We start from the raw sequence: 16,123 nt of genomic DNA, 5'->3' as shown, positions 1-16,123 counted from the left end.
TCCACAGCAGACTGAGAGCTTCAGGTGGACCCTGAAGGAGGTCTCAGACACAGGTGGTAAAAGTACACACAGTGTGTACTGAAGTAGAAGTACTACTGTTAAAAATACTCCAAGTACTGTTTCAACTTCTTTACTCAAGTAAAAGTAAAAAGTACTGGCTGTGAAATGAGAGTAAAAAGAGCTGATTGAAGAACATTTCTAACACGTGTTTATACAAAGCTAACTGAACCATGTGCTGCATCAACGTGATAATAAAATAATATTATTCACTTTGTTTCTAATAAATATTCCCAGCTTGAATCAGACAAGTTGAACATGAGCAGAGAAAAAGAAGGAAATCCAAATATCCCTGTGTTCAGTTTTCTCCATTTACAGGCCGACTGTGCCTCTAAACAGGAACATGAGCAGGAAGAGGCTGAAGTGGATTCAGCAGGTGGAGGATGCCTAACATCAGCTGGAAAGATTTACTGTGACGTTTGTTTGCTGTTTTCGCCTCGTGCACGAGAACATCACCAAATAAACTCGAGACAGTTTTTAATATTTCACTGTTCAAGAGCAAAAAGACTGACGGACTGTGTTTAAGGCCACCTCACAAATGTCACACATGAAATATTCAGTGTTTATTTGCTGGTTTGTTGGCAGCAGCTCCTTAAAGTCTGTCACACATCTGTTTGACCGTCTCCAGTTAATCTGAGACACCAGTTAATCTGAGACTCCAGTTAATCTCCAACAGCAGCATCAGGCGGCTCAGCTGATCTCTGGTGTGTAGCTGCTGTGCTGTGCTCCCATTCCTCAGTGAAAGCAACAGCAGAACAAAAACTCTCTCGATCCACATGTTTGAAAAGAAAGCTTTTAAACAGATGAACACACTCAGTAAAGGACAAAAAAAATGTAAGAAAATATTACAGTAAAGAGTAAAAGCAGGAACGACTGAAACAGGCTGCATGCTAGCTGACGCATGCTAGCTGACGCACGCTAGCTGACGCACGCTAGCTGACGCATGAGCACTAGAACTGTTAAACTTCATTGTTATGATTTTAGCACCGAGTTACATGAAATCCTGCATCAAAAAGAACAACACAGCGATCACAGACATGTTTCTGCCAACAAACCAACATTAACCCAGAAAAGCCTTTAAAACAACCTGCTGTGGTTTGGAGTAGAGATTCCTGAATTTACCAGGTGCACCTGAAGGCAGCACAATTTAAACCGTAAATAATGATGTAGGTGCGCAAATCCTTTTCAAGCTTCACAGCGTCAAATGAGCCGGCTTACATTTGTTGCACTTCTACACCAAGTTTTTAGATTAGATTAGATAAAACTTTATTAATCCCTCGGGTGGGTTCTAATAGCACAGCACCGACAGAAGTTACAGAATGTGAGCTGAAATATACCATATATACACATGTATAAATACAGAGACATATATATACATATATAAATACAGAGTATACCTAACGGATCATAGATCATAGAGTAAATAAGAATACAAGGGAATTGCACATTTCAAGTATTGTGAGTCTTTTGCACCGGTGGATATTAACAAAAGTATTGCACAGTGAAAGGCACTACAGCTTTTTTTTTACACTCGCGTTTCTTCGTTGCTGATTTTTGTTCCACAAACCAAAAGAAAAAAGAATCAACCTTTAATATATTTTCATGTGTGTTTCAAGCACTGTGACATATCACACACACACATGCTGAGTGTGTCACTGATAAAGCTGTGACACAGCAGCTCACTCAGTCCAGTCCAGGTAACAGACTCACCTGTTAGCAGCAGCTCTGCCCTCACAGAGCTCAGCTGCTTATTTCAGTCAGCAGGAAACATTAATATTATGGACTACAGCCGTCTGTCAGGGCCGTTCAAGGACACAACGTCACACACAGGTTTAAACTGTTAGACTCATGAATACCCACAACGTTCGATGCACATCTATCTTTAACAGGAGCAAACGGCCTGATCAGATAATATAAGAACTCATAAAAGCTCATTTATGTAAATCTCTGCTTGGACCAGTGAAACAGTCTCACACTGACTAAACACCATCACTACTTCAGTAATGACAGAGGGGCGTAGGCGTGCTCGTGGGACAGCTTCCTCCAGCTGTGGAAACCAGATGTGGAAGCAGACTCCCTGATGTTGCAGTCCAACACCAGTGTGAGCAGAGAGGACTCAGCTGCTGGGCGGAGCTTATCTTCCTGTGCTGTTCAAATCCAGCATGAAACTCTTCTTATGTTCCCTCTTCAGTCTGATCCTGTCTAACAAACATCACTGTTCACCTCCTCCTCCCTCTGTGACTCCTTCATGTCCACTTTACTCCTCAGTAAGTCTCCACAGCTCCAAGCCAGCTCTGCATTCAGAGTTAGTCCACGTTCTCACCTCCATCTTCAACCTTTCCTCAGCCAGAGTGTTGTGTCTGTGCTTCCACAGGCCCCGCTGGTTTACAAACTTGTTCCTGTTAACGGAAACAAGACGAACAGCTTTTACTTGCTAGCAAGGGAGGACCGCTCGGTGTGTCAGGAAAGCACTGAATCCACCCACAGACGACCTTTTACTGAAAACAGTTACAGTACACACAAGCACCACCCATTGTAAAACCCCCTATGGTCAACAAACATATGGCCCTATGTGTGTGTGTGTGTGTTTGGGGTGCGTTTGTGTGACCTCCTGCCCACAAAGGATGATAAAGCAGGAAGCTTACTAAGCAGCAAACAGAGCCCTCACATAGATGTGCCTATAAGAAAACACTGCAGCCTCCCCACCAACAAACTGGCTGGAGAGGTGGTCAGAGACAAAGGAACGTCTTTGATCAGGCTGCTTGAACCAAGACTTACAAACTTAAGTAACACAATGACAACATTTAACAATTTGACTCCAACACAGATTTGTTGTCCTGTTTTTACACTGAAATGTAGACGAGTAACAGATGAACACAAACACCTCTCATTATCTTGTAGTATATTTCCTTGTTTTATTATAAACAGTAAAATAGATGCACTCTGCCTGATCTGATCATGTGGGTAATAAACCTTTAAATAAGTGACTTATTTCTACAGCAATTCTTAGAACTGCTTCTATCAACAGTTTTCTCAATCTCCCTCCCACCTTTCGTGCTTCAGGTGAAGTCCCGCCTTCTTCCAGGAAGCAGCTCACCTGTGTGTCCGTGTTTAGTGTCCAGGGCCCTATTTCAGGAAGCCGGTTTAGAAAACTCAGAGTGAAAAATGATACTCAGGGTTGAGTAACCCCGAACTGTCCAACTCGGAATATTCGGTTTCAGAAAGGCTGATAACAAGTAGTTCAGTCAACGCGGAGTTGCTTTAACCCCAAGTTAAGCGCGCGCACGAGGATACATAAAGCCCTGATTAGTGGAGCACAGATTAAGCGAGTCACCATGGAGACGGAGGGAAAGAAGGCGTGGTCAATGTATTTTACAGCGCTTGAGGCCGAAATTCTGATGGCAGCATATGCCGATAACATGCAAATTTTGCAGAAAAAAAGTAACACAGCCTCAGCTGCAAAAGAAAGGGAGCATGCATGGCAAAACAAAGCCGACAGAGTCAATGCGTGAGTGTTAATATAAACATTGATCGAGGGATTTCCACCCATTTAACACGTTATTTTATTATATCTTATTTTTTATTTTATACATTTTATTTTGTGATGTGATTTGAGCGCAGGTGCAACCCAACAGGCCCCAAACGTTCCTGGCAGCAAGTAAAAATGAAATATAAAAATATAGTCCAAACAGGTAAGGTGTAATTGTATTATGAGCCATAGTGCTTGGTCTGTTTGTCCCATGTAAATCAATTGCAGTTAGAGGCTACATTAATTTTCTTTCTGTAAGCACTTATTGAAATTATCTGAGCACATTACAAGTACATATTTGCTTACTCTGTATGCTCAAATGTGACCCGTTATAGCCACTAGAAAAAAAGCGGAGGCCCGAAAAACAGGTGGGGGTCCTCCACCACCACCACTCACAGAGCCTGGCCACTTGGCTTCCACATTTGTGATAATGTTGGCAGCATCACATATGATCTTCACAGTGCAGAGAACACAAATTAGCATCCATTACTATAATGAAATAATTTGTTAGTTTGAAATGCTACAGGGAACTATGTACCTGCACATTAATGCTGTGGAAAGACTTCCTGTTCACATAGTCTCCTTCATTTACTGAAGGAGCAGTGATTGGAATGTGAGTGCCATCTATACAGCCAATCACGCCTGGGAACCGTGAAAATAAATGTAAAATGTAAGTAGTAGTTCAAGTATCACCACATCATGAATTAAGTTTTGTTCATCCTGCTACCTGCAATTTTGTGGAATTTTGTGGAATATCCGCGATGTGTCACATGAGCAATATTAGGCCTGAGGATGTTATTCAAATAAATTATAGATTGTGCTGAAAAACGGTGACGTTCACACAGGAAATCATCAGGAAATGATAAAATGTCCAAACACGCTCTAATCACTCTCTCCCGGCGGAGAGCTCTGCGGAGAATTTGGGCTTCAACATCTACTGGCTCTTCAAGGAAGGGGCACGCCATGTCTGACACTTCCTACTGTCAGGTTTCCGACAAAGAGGCGGAGAAAGTCAGGGTTAGTTGAAGTAAACCTGCTAGGGGGCAGGTTAGCTTCACGGAGTGTGTCGTCATAGTGACTCACTCAGAATTAATCTAAACTCGCTTTGTGAAACCGAAAACCCAGAGTTTTCGTTCACTCAGGGTATACTTACTCAGAGTTTGCACTAAACCGGCTTCCTGAAATAGGGCCCTGGACCATGGTGCACTTCATCTACTCACCTGCACAAACAGTCAGTGCAAACGGCAGCAGCACACACACACCTGCAACAGGAGGTCAGAGGTCACTGAAAGTCAGAGGTCAATGAAGGTCATAGGATATTAAAGGTCAGAGGTCACTGAAAGAGAGTGGACATTATGACCAGAAGGCAGTAATAGGCCTGGGAGAGCATCTTCTATGTTACCATGTTCACCCTTCACCCTGCTATGATGGCACTTTTTTAGCCATTTGTCACATAGACTCTGGATGTTATATTTCAAAGCTGCACACTGGTTATCTGTGTAGGTCACAGTTAGGTGTTGTGAGAAAGTTGGTGACACCCAGTTGGTGGTGAGGTCCTGGTGGTGAAGTCTTCTGTTCTCCTGTGTCAAGGGTGCAGACAACAGCTGTTGAAACACCTTCTCTTTTAACGTCTATTCAACTAATTGCTGTGCTATTCATCTTTAGTACCTGCCCCCCCCCCCTCTCTCGTGCTCATAAGAATAGAAATGAATAAAAAGTTGTTGATTACTTCTACTCATGTGACAAAGTGCAGGAAGACCACGCCCGGGTGCATATTTTTGGTAATAGCCCGTCACCAGTAGTAACCATCTATTACCTATGACGAGCCACCTGGGAAGGCGAGACAAACTTTGGAGCAGACACAAGACACTTTGTCGAGAGACACTTCTGCATCGATGACGGGCTGATTTCAGTTCCCACAGAGGCTGCAGCCATCGATCGGCTTAAGCACACATGTTGTATGAAAGGCTCTGGGATTTTATGTCTATGTTCTGCAATATTGTGTGGGGTGGAGTCGTAGGAAATGACGTAGGCAGAAGTTGGGGGTATCGCGATGCTACTCGAGAAGGGGAGATTTTTTCTGTGTTAGTTCTGTTACCTCGTAAGCTGTTCCTGGTTGCCATCCTTCACGGTGATGCTCCGAGTGTTAAGTTCATGACTGGAAGTAAGTTTCCTTAAATATGTTTATTTTCCGATTCTGATGTTGGCCGCGGCTTTAGTTACATTCTACCGCATTGTAGCACCGCATTTTTTCATCTCGTGACTCGAAGCATGTGCCGCCGGCCGCCACCATTATGTAGTAATTTTATTCGGCCACACGTTGGTGCCAAAGTCCTTTGTTTACAGTTAGAGTGGATGTTTCGGCTATGTATGAACTTCTCACTGTGTTTAATTGTGTCCTTTCTGTGTTTGGAGCAAGAGATGAAAGATTGGCATAGTTCAAATTATATATGTTCTGTTATGTGTATATTCAGATGGATGTGTTGGTTTATTTCATTTAATCCGTTATGTTTATCTTAGTGAAGCTGTTGCTGTATATATTTATATACTGATGGCAACTTGTTTGTTACTACAGACTGCTGGCAACACTGAGCATCTAGGTGGCAATAAAACAGCTGGTGGTGACAATCCAGCAAAGTGGAAGCCTGTTGTCCTGCTTCCTGTATCCTGACCGATACACCGTCTTGTTAGCTGCTGAACCTTAAAGAACTAGCCCTCACCAAGTGCTCCTCAACACATGTGCAGCCGAGTCCAACCTCAAACTCCACAAAATTTCCTCAAATAGTTTCTTAGTCATGCAAGCCTACACCCGGTGTGGAGGTCTCTCCGTATGTAATAGTATCTTCAACCTCTTGTATAGTGGAAAACAGTTAAAGAAAAAAAAAACATAAACATGTTTAATCAATACCTTTCATAACTTGAAATGCAAATAGAAATTATACATTTTTACAAATGATGCAAACAACAAAGTAAAATGTTGCTATTTACTTTGGTGGCATCTGTCATTTTTTACAGTGTTGTATGTTGGTACCTCAGGTCCCACATCTCCAGATTCACTAACAGCTTCTTCCACCCGGGCCATTCGGACATTTAACAAACACCATGTCCCCTCTGTTCTAACTCTGCTGTGATCCCAACAACCTACATGTAAAGGTCGCCCAAACTAATAAAATTGTCAGGGATTATAGTGGAGAGAGAAAACAGGCGGCTCCCACCCTCTATCTGAACATCAGTTTTGAGTGGCTATACAGTATATCTGCAGAGATACGGGCAGTACAGGTGCAGCAGTTAGGTATTAAGAAATAAAAAAGAAAAGAAAAACATAAAATGAATTCATATTCAATTTCCACATTTACTAAAAGCAAACAATGTAATGATATTAAAGTAACTCCCTGATGGATGACATGAGCAATGAATAGCTTCACTGATTTTATTAGGTTCTATTTGAGTCTCAATCTGCTGCTGTTTGAAGCTCATCACCAGAAAAACAACAAAACATACAAACTCTGAGGGAAATGACCAAAACAGTCTCCAGTCTTTTGTTAGACTCTGTGTTTATAGTGGAAAATTTGCTCTTATTAAAGGAAGTGAAGGCTACATAATAGGCAGATAAGACAAACGTGTGGTGAGTGCAACTAGCAGCTGTGGTTTCCTGAATGAACGTCGATGTTCGAAGAAACGAGGTTACTACACCGGGGGACCCCATCCTTGGGGTGGACCCATTTTTGTTTTAGCGTGTTTTGGGGTTTAAAAGCCACAGAGACGCGGTGCTTAGGAAAAATGCATTTCAGCTGTGCTGATGCTCCTGACACGTATAAGACTGGGGAAACCTGCATTCAGCTGGAACTGAAAAACACTATGTCCAGATAAACACAATCAACTTTTGGAGAAAAGTAAAAGATTCTTCATCAGACTAACAACTAAAAACATGACACTTACCTTAACAGTATGGGCTACATCAAATATATTCAAGACCGACAACAACACTTCTCACTGCTGCTAATTTTAACAAAACTAAACAAAAAGTAGAAAAAGGCAATTCACCAAGTCTTGAAAAGTAAAACTGAAAAATAGAAACACAGAATAAAATAAAACATCCATCCAGATCTTTACCACCAACAACATAAAATCTATCTTAATTAAATGGCCAAATTCTCCAATAAATGAGCAATAATAAAGTAAGAAAAAATAAGACATTCAATTTATGGACGCTCAAATTAACAGAGCGACATTAAACGCACCTCATTGCCTGCCGTAGCGTTCTTCGCAGCTGCACTTCACCTCAAAGGTCGGTTAATACATCGGATTGAACTTAACCAAAGTCCAATTAAAGGAAAATAAATGTTTCTAACAAATACAATGAAGAAGATTAAAATAATTCACTGTCAGTTACTGTCGCTGTGAGTTTGACGAGGTCAGCTGCTTCATTTGGTTCTGCCTAAAGTTCTCTCAGTGATCCAGTGTTTATATGATAAGATACGTGTTTAATGCAGAGAGTTGGAATTACAAGTTGGTAAGAAGCTTTTTAACAAAGGTTTGATTTAAGCTTTAAGTTCAAAGGTGAAAGAAATTTCACGTTTGATGAAGGAAGATCAAGGCCAACAAGGACATAGGTCAAAGGTCAAAATAAGGTAAGGTGAGAAAATATAATAGATATATATAATCAATCAATAAGGTGAAAATATCAGATAAAAGGGTTTTTTTGGTTATAAGGAATAAAGAGGTCAAAGGTCAAAACAAGAGTACTGTTAAGTTAAAATTAAAAGGTCAAAGGTCAGATTAAACAGGTTACACAGAAAGGATCGGCTAAACTTAAACAAGGATAAAGAAATAATACATTAAATAAGGAAATAAATTAAAAGTCTGAGTTAATGAGAAATTAAACGTTTAAATCAGGTTAAGAGTTAAATTTTAAGCTTTTCTTAGTTAAACTAAATAAAATAATCAGAATAAACGATTGGAGGAAAAAAGCAAAGATGTTGTGATCAAATAGTTTGTACGGCAGAAAGAAAAACATGTTTCAGTAGATTGTATGTTGGAAACCACAGTAGACACAGTAGACTCAAATCATTGTTACTGAGGAATTCTGCCTTAAACAGTAAAGTGTTCTTTAACAGTGTGTGTGTGTCTGCAGCTGTTCTTTGTGTTGTTGCTGCATCGTTGCCTCAGGGGGAAAGTTGTGTGTGTGTTATGCAGACTAGCAGAGACTGCAGCTGTCAGCAGCCACACACACTTTCTATTCTTCAAATCAAATCACAGTGAAACATGTTCACTGACAGCTCAGCTTCAGCATCGTCTTCATGCTGTGACTGCAGCCGTTCAACTCTGTTTGTCTTTAACCCAAATCATCACAACATGCAAATATAATCATCAAAATGATGTGACTGGAAGGATGCAGCAGTCTGTGCTCCACCTTTCTCCTCCACACCTGCAGGTGGAGAACATGGATGCATGAATCTCTACAGAGTTCTTTGAATATTATCCGTCTCATCAGTTTTCAGTGAACAAAACTCCTCACAGAGCCAAAATAAGCAGTTTGTATCCAACATAACTCAGCTGGACTCTGATGCTCCGTATAACAGCCACACATGAGTCTGGATTCACTCAAAGCATTGAACAAACTTTATTGGAAATGAAGCTTTTGGACATTTGTTCTCTGATATTTGCTCTTCAGCTCGAGTCTCCATCAGTGGGAACATTTCCTGATTCAACTTTTCTTCTGTTCAAATCAAACTCCATGAGAATCAAAGTATGAATCAGAGTCCTGATGATCAGATTCTATAGAAACATGGAGACTGTAGAGGATTTACACTCAATGTGTTCATTTGTTCCCTTCAAGAAAAATCAATCATTCATCCAATAAAATCAGTCGTTGATCAGTTTGATTGACAGGACAGATGATCAGAGGTGCAGAGTTTTTACCTCCATCATTAGGACAGGGACAGAAGAATGGGTGGAGTTTGTGAGTGAAGGAGCAGCCAGTAAAGGAGTAGATCAGAGCTGCAGCACCTACATCATAAAAGGAGACCAGACCCTCCTCATAATCCACAAACACCCCCACCTTCTCAGGACCAGGATGGAGACAGAGACGGACTGAAGGGGAAGCATTAGCTTCGTACTCATTTCCATTTCTAAGCCTCACAGTCCAGAAACCATCCTGAGGTCTCAGTGTGATGTTTCCCTTCCTGTTGATCGACTCTGTGGCCACTCCTAAATCCCATTTAGTCTTTCCTTTAACCTGAACCTCAAAGTAAAATCTGCCTGAAGAGAAACTCTGCTCTCCTAAAACAATAGCATAGTAAGAAAATCTCTCTGGGTTGTCTAGAAGTTTCTTCCTCACATCACTATGATAAACTTGTTTTCCATCATCAGACAGGATGAGTTTAGGATGAGCTGTATCAGGATCCAGAGTCACATCCACCTCATGCTGCTGCACCCTCTGCAGCTCAGCCTCTAACAGCTTCTTCTTCATGAGTTTCCTGATTGTCTCCTCCAGCTGAGCCACAGCTCTCCCCACAGTCCCCTCATATGATGGTGGATGAACTCTGACCTCTGTCCAGTCCTTGCTGGGTGGAGCAGCTTTCAGGGAGGAGAAGCTTTGGAGGAGGTGGAGGTGGTCTTCAGAGCGTGAGAGCTGCTCCACCTCAGAGCTTCTCTCCATCAGCTCAGAGATTTCCTGTTCCAGATCTTTGATGAGACCTTCAGCCTGTTTCTCTGTAGCTTCCTGTTTGTCTTCGATCTCCTTCATGAGCTCCTTCAGGCGTCTCTCAACAGACTCCATCAGAGCCGTGAGGACCTGAACACCTTCTGCTTTCTGTCTGTCTGCAGCATCTTTACTCATCTTCACCGACTCTGTGATCTCCTGAATCTTCAGTCGTCTCTTCTGGATCATCTGCTGAATCTCAGCCTCTGTCTTCTCCAGCTCTGCCTTCTTTCCTTCATATTCTTCTCTCAGAGGAACAAACTCGTGGTTCTTGTGGTCTAAAACAGAGCAGAGCACGCAGACACACGTCTGGTCGGTCTTACAGAACAGCTCCAGGAGTTTATCGTGCTTCGTGCACATCCTGCCTTCCAGGTTCTCCACAGCATCAACCAGCTGATGTCTTTTCAGATGTTTCACTGTCAGATGAGGCTCCAGGTGAGTCTGACAGTAGGAGGTCTGACACACCAGGCAGGACTTCAGGGCCTTCAGTCTGGTTCCAGTGCAGACGTCACAGGGAACTTCTCCTGGTTTGGCAGCTTGTTGCTCTGAGCTGCTGCTGCTGGCTTTCTGCTGAGCTTCACGTCTGAACTGAGCAACCATCTCAGAGATGAAGGTGTTGATCTTCAGCTGAGGTCGAGTGTAGAAAGTCTCTTTACACATGGGACACTGACAGATGACATTCATGTCCCAGTGCTGACTGATGCAGGTTTTGCAGAAGTTGTGTCCACATGATGTAGTGACTGGATCAGTGAACACATCCAGACAGATGGAGCACAGAAACTGATCTTCAGATCGCAGATTGCTGGCAGCAGACATGTCTGCACTCTGAGGGAGAAAGAAGAGAAACATTTGATTCAAAATTCACTTTAAATTTCATTTTTACAAAGAGAGAAACAAGCGTCAGTAGTCTGAGGAGCTTGGAGAGAAAAGCGTCTGGACTTCTTTAAGTTTCTTTTCATCACAGAAGCTTCTTCACCTCATCCTCAACACGGACCAAGGAATGAATACTGCACTTTTGGAAGAACTCCCTCCCCTGCAGCATCTTATCGTCAAAGGGACGGAGGTGGAGAGGGCAAACAGCCACAGATTCCTGGGACTGCAGGTTACATCAGACCTGAGCTGGACTCTCAACACCACAGCAACTGTGAAAAAAGCCCAGCAAAGGCTTTATTTCATTCGGCTGCTCAGGAAAGCTGGCATGAACCACCACCCTCTCACCCAGGCCTGCAGAGGACTGATAGACAGCATCCTCACCGCAGGCATCACTGTCTGGTATGGAAACACTACACAGACAGAGAGGAAGGCTCTGCAAAGAGTCAGAAAGTCTGCAGAGAGGATTATAGGAACAACACTTGCATCTATGGACTTGCACATACAAAGCTGCACATACAATCTCAGACACAACAGAGCGGACAGCAGCATCACACACAGAACACGATTCTTCAACAGCTTCTTCCCCACAACTGTCAGACTGACGGCAAACAAAAACACACTGAACACTTAAAATAACACAGCACTACTTAACCTCACTTTGAATGTATCATCGGTTCACTGACCATCGGGCAATACACTCACAACAGACTTGTGAAACAGATCTGTGGAACAAATGTGCAACACTGTGAGTGCGATAAGAGGTAGAGAACTACACACTCTCTGTACATTTTCTTCTTTTTCTTTGTATATAGAAAATAGTACGACTACCCTACTCCGGACTTCATTTCTATCCTTCTGCTTTTTCTGTCTTTATATTGTTAAAGTGTGATTTGACTTGGAAAGCTCTGCACAAGTATTCCACTGTGCATGGACTGTTGGTCCTGTGTGCAAATGTCAAAATAAAAATCTTGAACCTTCAGTTGTCAGAGTAACTGGTGGAGACCCAGCAACACATTCAGAGACAAACTGGTTCATCTGAAACACAAACTGAACAACGTCGTGTCTGCTGTACAGTGCAGCGTCCAGATGAACAGGATCAACAGGATGAACATCTTTTTAACAGTCGTTACAAAGATGTGAAGTTGTTTGGCTGACACAGACAAACAGTATCCCACATTCTTGATTTTTAGCTCACAAACACGTCTTATAAGGACTTATTGATCCTGAAATGTTGGAGGTTTTAGCTCTTTAAACAGTAAAGTTACAGGAGGATACAGATAATTATCAGGAAAATGTCCTCGGTTTGTTAAAATGATCCCGTCCGATAACACACGAGAACAATAAATGTATCATTTTCTGTTGTAACCCACAAACTGAACGGTCACACTCATCTTTCATGTTGTCACTAAAACATCACTCCTTCCACGTCTAGTTGGTCGTGATGGAGGCGGAGTGCGTTGGGTCCGCTTTCCCTGCCCAGCCGATGTTCCTGACGCAGGGAAACAGATCCTGTTGGGGATCCCTACCTTGGCACAACACCTGCCATGGTTTTTGCACACTCACCACAGTAAATGCATCATGTTGTCAGCTTTACAGTATCATAGTCAGAGAAACTGGTCAGGCCGCTCTCTTCCAAATGTCTACACTTCACCCTTTTACTGTCAGTGGGCTCAGAGTCCATCTAATGTGGCTCATTATCTGATGCCGTCTGCAGACCAGTGTTAGACACTGAGAGGTTGATGGCTCCGTGTCAGAGCACCGGCCTTAACGAAAAAGTTATCAATCGTTCTTTTCATCTTTTCTCATTACCCACAGCTACATCCACTCCTATCACGCTGCTCACCTCTGCTGCGACGATTCAAACAGCCGGAAAGTAAATAATTTGGAGACGGTGCGTTTGTGTCACAGTGAACAGTGAAAACAGAGACTTTCTAAAACGATGATGCATGTTAGTCATATGATGCAGGCATGTGACCAATTAAACAAAGATAGTGGAGAGCATTATACAGCAGCAGTTTTGATAGTCCTATTAAAGATGAATATCAGTCTGCACATGCTCCACAGAGCTTTTCTTCAAATTCTTTATTTCTCTCTCGCTTTTGCAACTTTGTACTTTTGTGTTACTCGCAGCAACAACTCCACCTCATTGTTAGTCCATTTTAAAACTCGGTGCTTTTCCTCCACCTCTGCTGCGACGTTTCAAACAGCCGGAAAGTGAATAAGCGGCAGACAGAAATGAGACCGGTTGAATCGTCTTGCGTTTCACGCATGCGCAGGACTGGAACGTAAGCGTTTTCAGCCGTCTTAATGTGGACGCACAACTCTGTGAAAACGACTGAAAACACTAGTGTGGACGCGGAGCGCTGTTTTCAAATCTATCCGGGCGAGTGTGGACGTAGCCTAAGTGGCACCATGGAGAAATGAGGTGGCGCTCTAGACCCTGATGAAGTGAACAGAGTGAAGATTTGTGTAGAAGCAGGAAGTGTGATCAGCTGCACTCACCACTGTTGCTGAGAGGAACCTGATGGACTCCAGTGAATCTTCTTTTAGAGACAAACAGGACTCGACTGCAGCTCTGCTGCTGCTCTCTCACACTTTCACTTCTGCAAAATGACGTTGAGCTTCTTGTTTTTCAGGTGTTGCTCCGCCTCTTCCTGCCTCTCCCTTTACAGGAATCAGCCGGTCTGTACTCAGTGACTGTGTGCAGCGGGTGGGAGGAGTGAGGAGTGGTGTGTGGGTTCACACAGTAATGACGGCCTCAGGTGATCAGGAGAAACTCACCTGGATTTCCTTTTTCCACAGCAGACTGAGAGCTTCAGGTGGACCCTGAAGGAGGTCTCAGACACAGGTGGTAAAAGTACATACAGTCTGTACTGAAGTAGAAGTACTACTGTTAAAAATACTCCAAGTACTGTTTCAACTTCTTTACTCAAGTAAAAGTAAAAAGTACTGGCTGTGAAATGAGAGTAAAAAGAGCTGATTGAAGAACATTTCTAACACGTGTTTATACAAAGCTAACTGAACCATGTGCTGCATCAACGTGATAATAAAATAATATTATTCACTTTGTTTCTGTCTAAATTTGAATTCTAATAAATATTTTAGCTTGAAATAAGTGAAAAAAATCTGCCAATGGAACAAGTTAACACTCACTATTTTTTCTCTGGTTTCAAGATTCACTGTCTTGAAAAAAGTTCATATCCGGTGGCGGACGCCCTCAGACATCGGTGCGTTGGTGGTTCTTTGTGTCTGGGGATGGGCGTCCGGGTACACACCGGCTCACTCCTTGGTGGGTGCTTATCGGGGCCTGGAGCCTGGGGCTCGCTCGGGCCACTTCGGGGGTGGGGTGCCCTCGGCCTCTCGGCCTGGGGCTCGGTCACTCAGGCACAGCTGGCTGCCGGCGGAGCTCACGGGCGCGTCACTACAACTCCCCCTGGCTTCTGCTCCGCGGCTGCTGGGTGAGCCCTCATCTGGGACTCTCCTCAGCTCTTTCTGGGACAGTGGCGCAGCTGCCCCTCTGTGGGTCTTCCTTGGTCTCTTGTGTTCTGGGGGCCTCTGGATGTCTGGAGTTTTGATCTCCTCCATACCTGCTTCATGCCCTGGAGGACGGGGCTGTGGCCCCCCCACACCCTCTAGCAGATCATTACATGAAGGAACCTTTTAAAAACAAGCGCGTCCATGCTCACAGGTGTACACACGGGTGATCACACACACAAACTACACCCTTTTTGGCTCCTACCTTAAGGTCAAGGTCAAATTTATTTATATAGCACATTTCAAACAGCCGATGCTGCACAAAGTGCTTAACAATATAAAAATGGTATTAAAAAGCAACAATGTAATACAATAATAACAATAAAAAACAATAATAGGACAGTAAAATAATTAAAACAATAACTAAACTAATTCAAATAAGACCAAAATGTTTGGGTCATAGTTTGTTAAAAGCCAGGGCATAGAAATGTGTCTTTAGTAAAGATTTAAATTGCTCAAGTGTTTGTGCAGATCTAATATTTAAGGGGAGACTATTCCAAAGTCTGGGACCTGCCTTAGAGAAGGATCTATCACCACAGGATTTGAGGTTAGTCCGTGGGATGGACAGCATTAGTTTTGAGCTAGACCTCGTGGTTTTTCCTGGAGCATAGGCAGAGAGGAGCTCAGACAGGTAAGGAGGGGCTCGGGCGTTAAGTGACTTAAAAACAAAAAGTAAAAGTTTAAATTGGATCCTGTAGGAGACAGGAAGCCAGTGTAAAGAAGTTAAAAGTGGGGTTATATGCTCTCTCCGTTTGGTACCAGTTAGCAGGCGAGCAGCTGCATTTTGAACCATCTGAAGATGATGGATGGTGGCCTGATCTAGACCATAATACAATGAATTGCAGTAGTCCAATCTGCACGTAAGAAAAAGGTGAATAACACGCTCAAAGACGTTAGCCGGAAGGTATGGCTTTACCTTGGCTAGCTGTCTTAACTAAAAAAAACAGGACTGAACTGCTGCACTCACCTGCTTATTCAATTTAAAAGAACCATCAATATAGACACCGAGGTTTTTTACATGTGTTTTACAATACGAGGAAAGGGGCCCAGAGTGCTGTCGATATGATTAACGTTGCCAAAAATGACAACCTCAGTTTTATTTTCATTTAGCTTTAAAAAATTTAATGACAACCACTGTTTGACATCATCAAGGCAGCGTAATAAGAGCTGGGGATGGTCTGACCCTGCTTTTAAAGGTAGATAAATCTGCAAATCATCAGCAAAACAATGAAATGAAATGCTGTACCGCGAGAAGATGGAGCCCAATGGCAACAAATAGACTGCAAACAGAGCAGGACCCAAAATAGAGCCTTGAGGTACACCGTATTTAAGAGGGGCTATTTTGGAGTTGTGGGGGCCCATACTGACATAAAAAAACCTTTCTGACAGATAGGACCGAAACCACTGTAAGGCAGATCCTTTTAGGC

General features: G+C 42.9%; 1 protein-coding gene across 1 annotated transcript; it reads right to left on the bottom strand.

The window, feature by feature from the left end:
* Positions 1–6,583: 6,583 nt before the first annotated feature.
* Positions 6,584–11,261, bottom strand: LOC147333676 (E3 ubiquitin-protein ligase TRIM21-like). Its single transcript, XM_086268882.1, has one exon. It carries the CDS (start codon positions 11,136–11,138, stop codon positions 9,435–9,437), a length of 1,704 nt encoding a protein of 567 aa, XP_086125008.1. The 5' UTR covers positions 11,139–11,261; the 3' UTR covers positions 6,584–9,434.
* Positions 11,262–16,123: the final 4,862 nt, after the last annotated feature.

Source organism: Aulonocara sp. 'chitande type north' Nkhata Bay, linkage group LG3 (assembly GCF_057382095.1).
Source record: "Aulonocara sp. 'chitande type north' Nkhata Bay isolate Kocher_YH1m ecotype deep benthic linkage group LG3, A_spYH_male_GT1.1, whole genome shotgun sequence".
Classification (NCBI taxonomy): Eukaryota; Metazoa; Chordata; class Actinopteri; order Cichliformes; family Cichlidae; genus Aulonocara; species Aulonocara sp. 'chitande type north' Nkhata Bay.
This window is presented reverse-complemented; position numbering and strand designations above follow the sequence as displayed.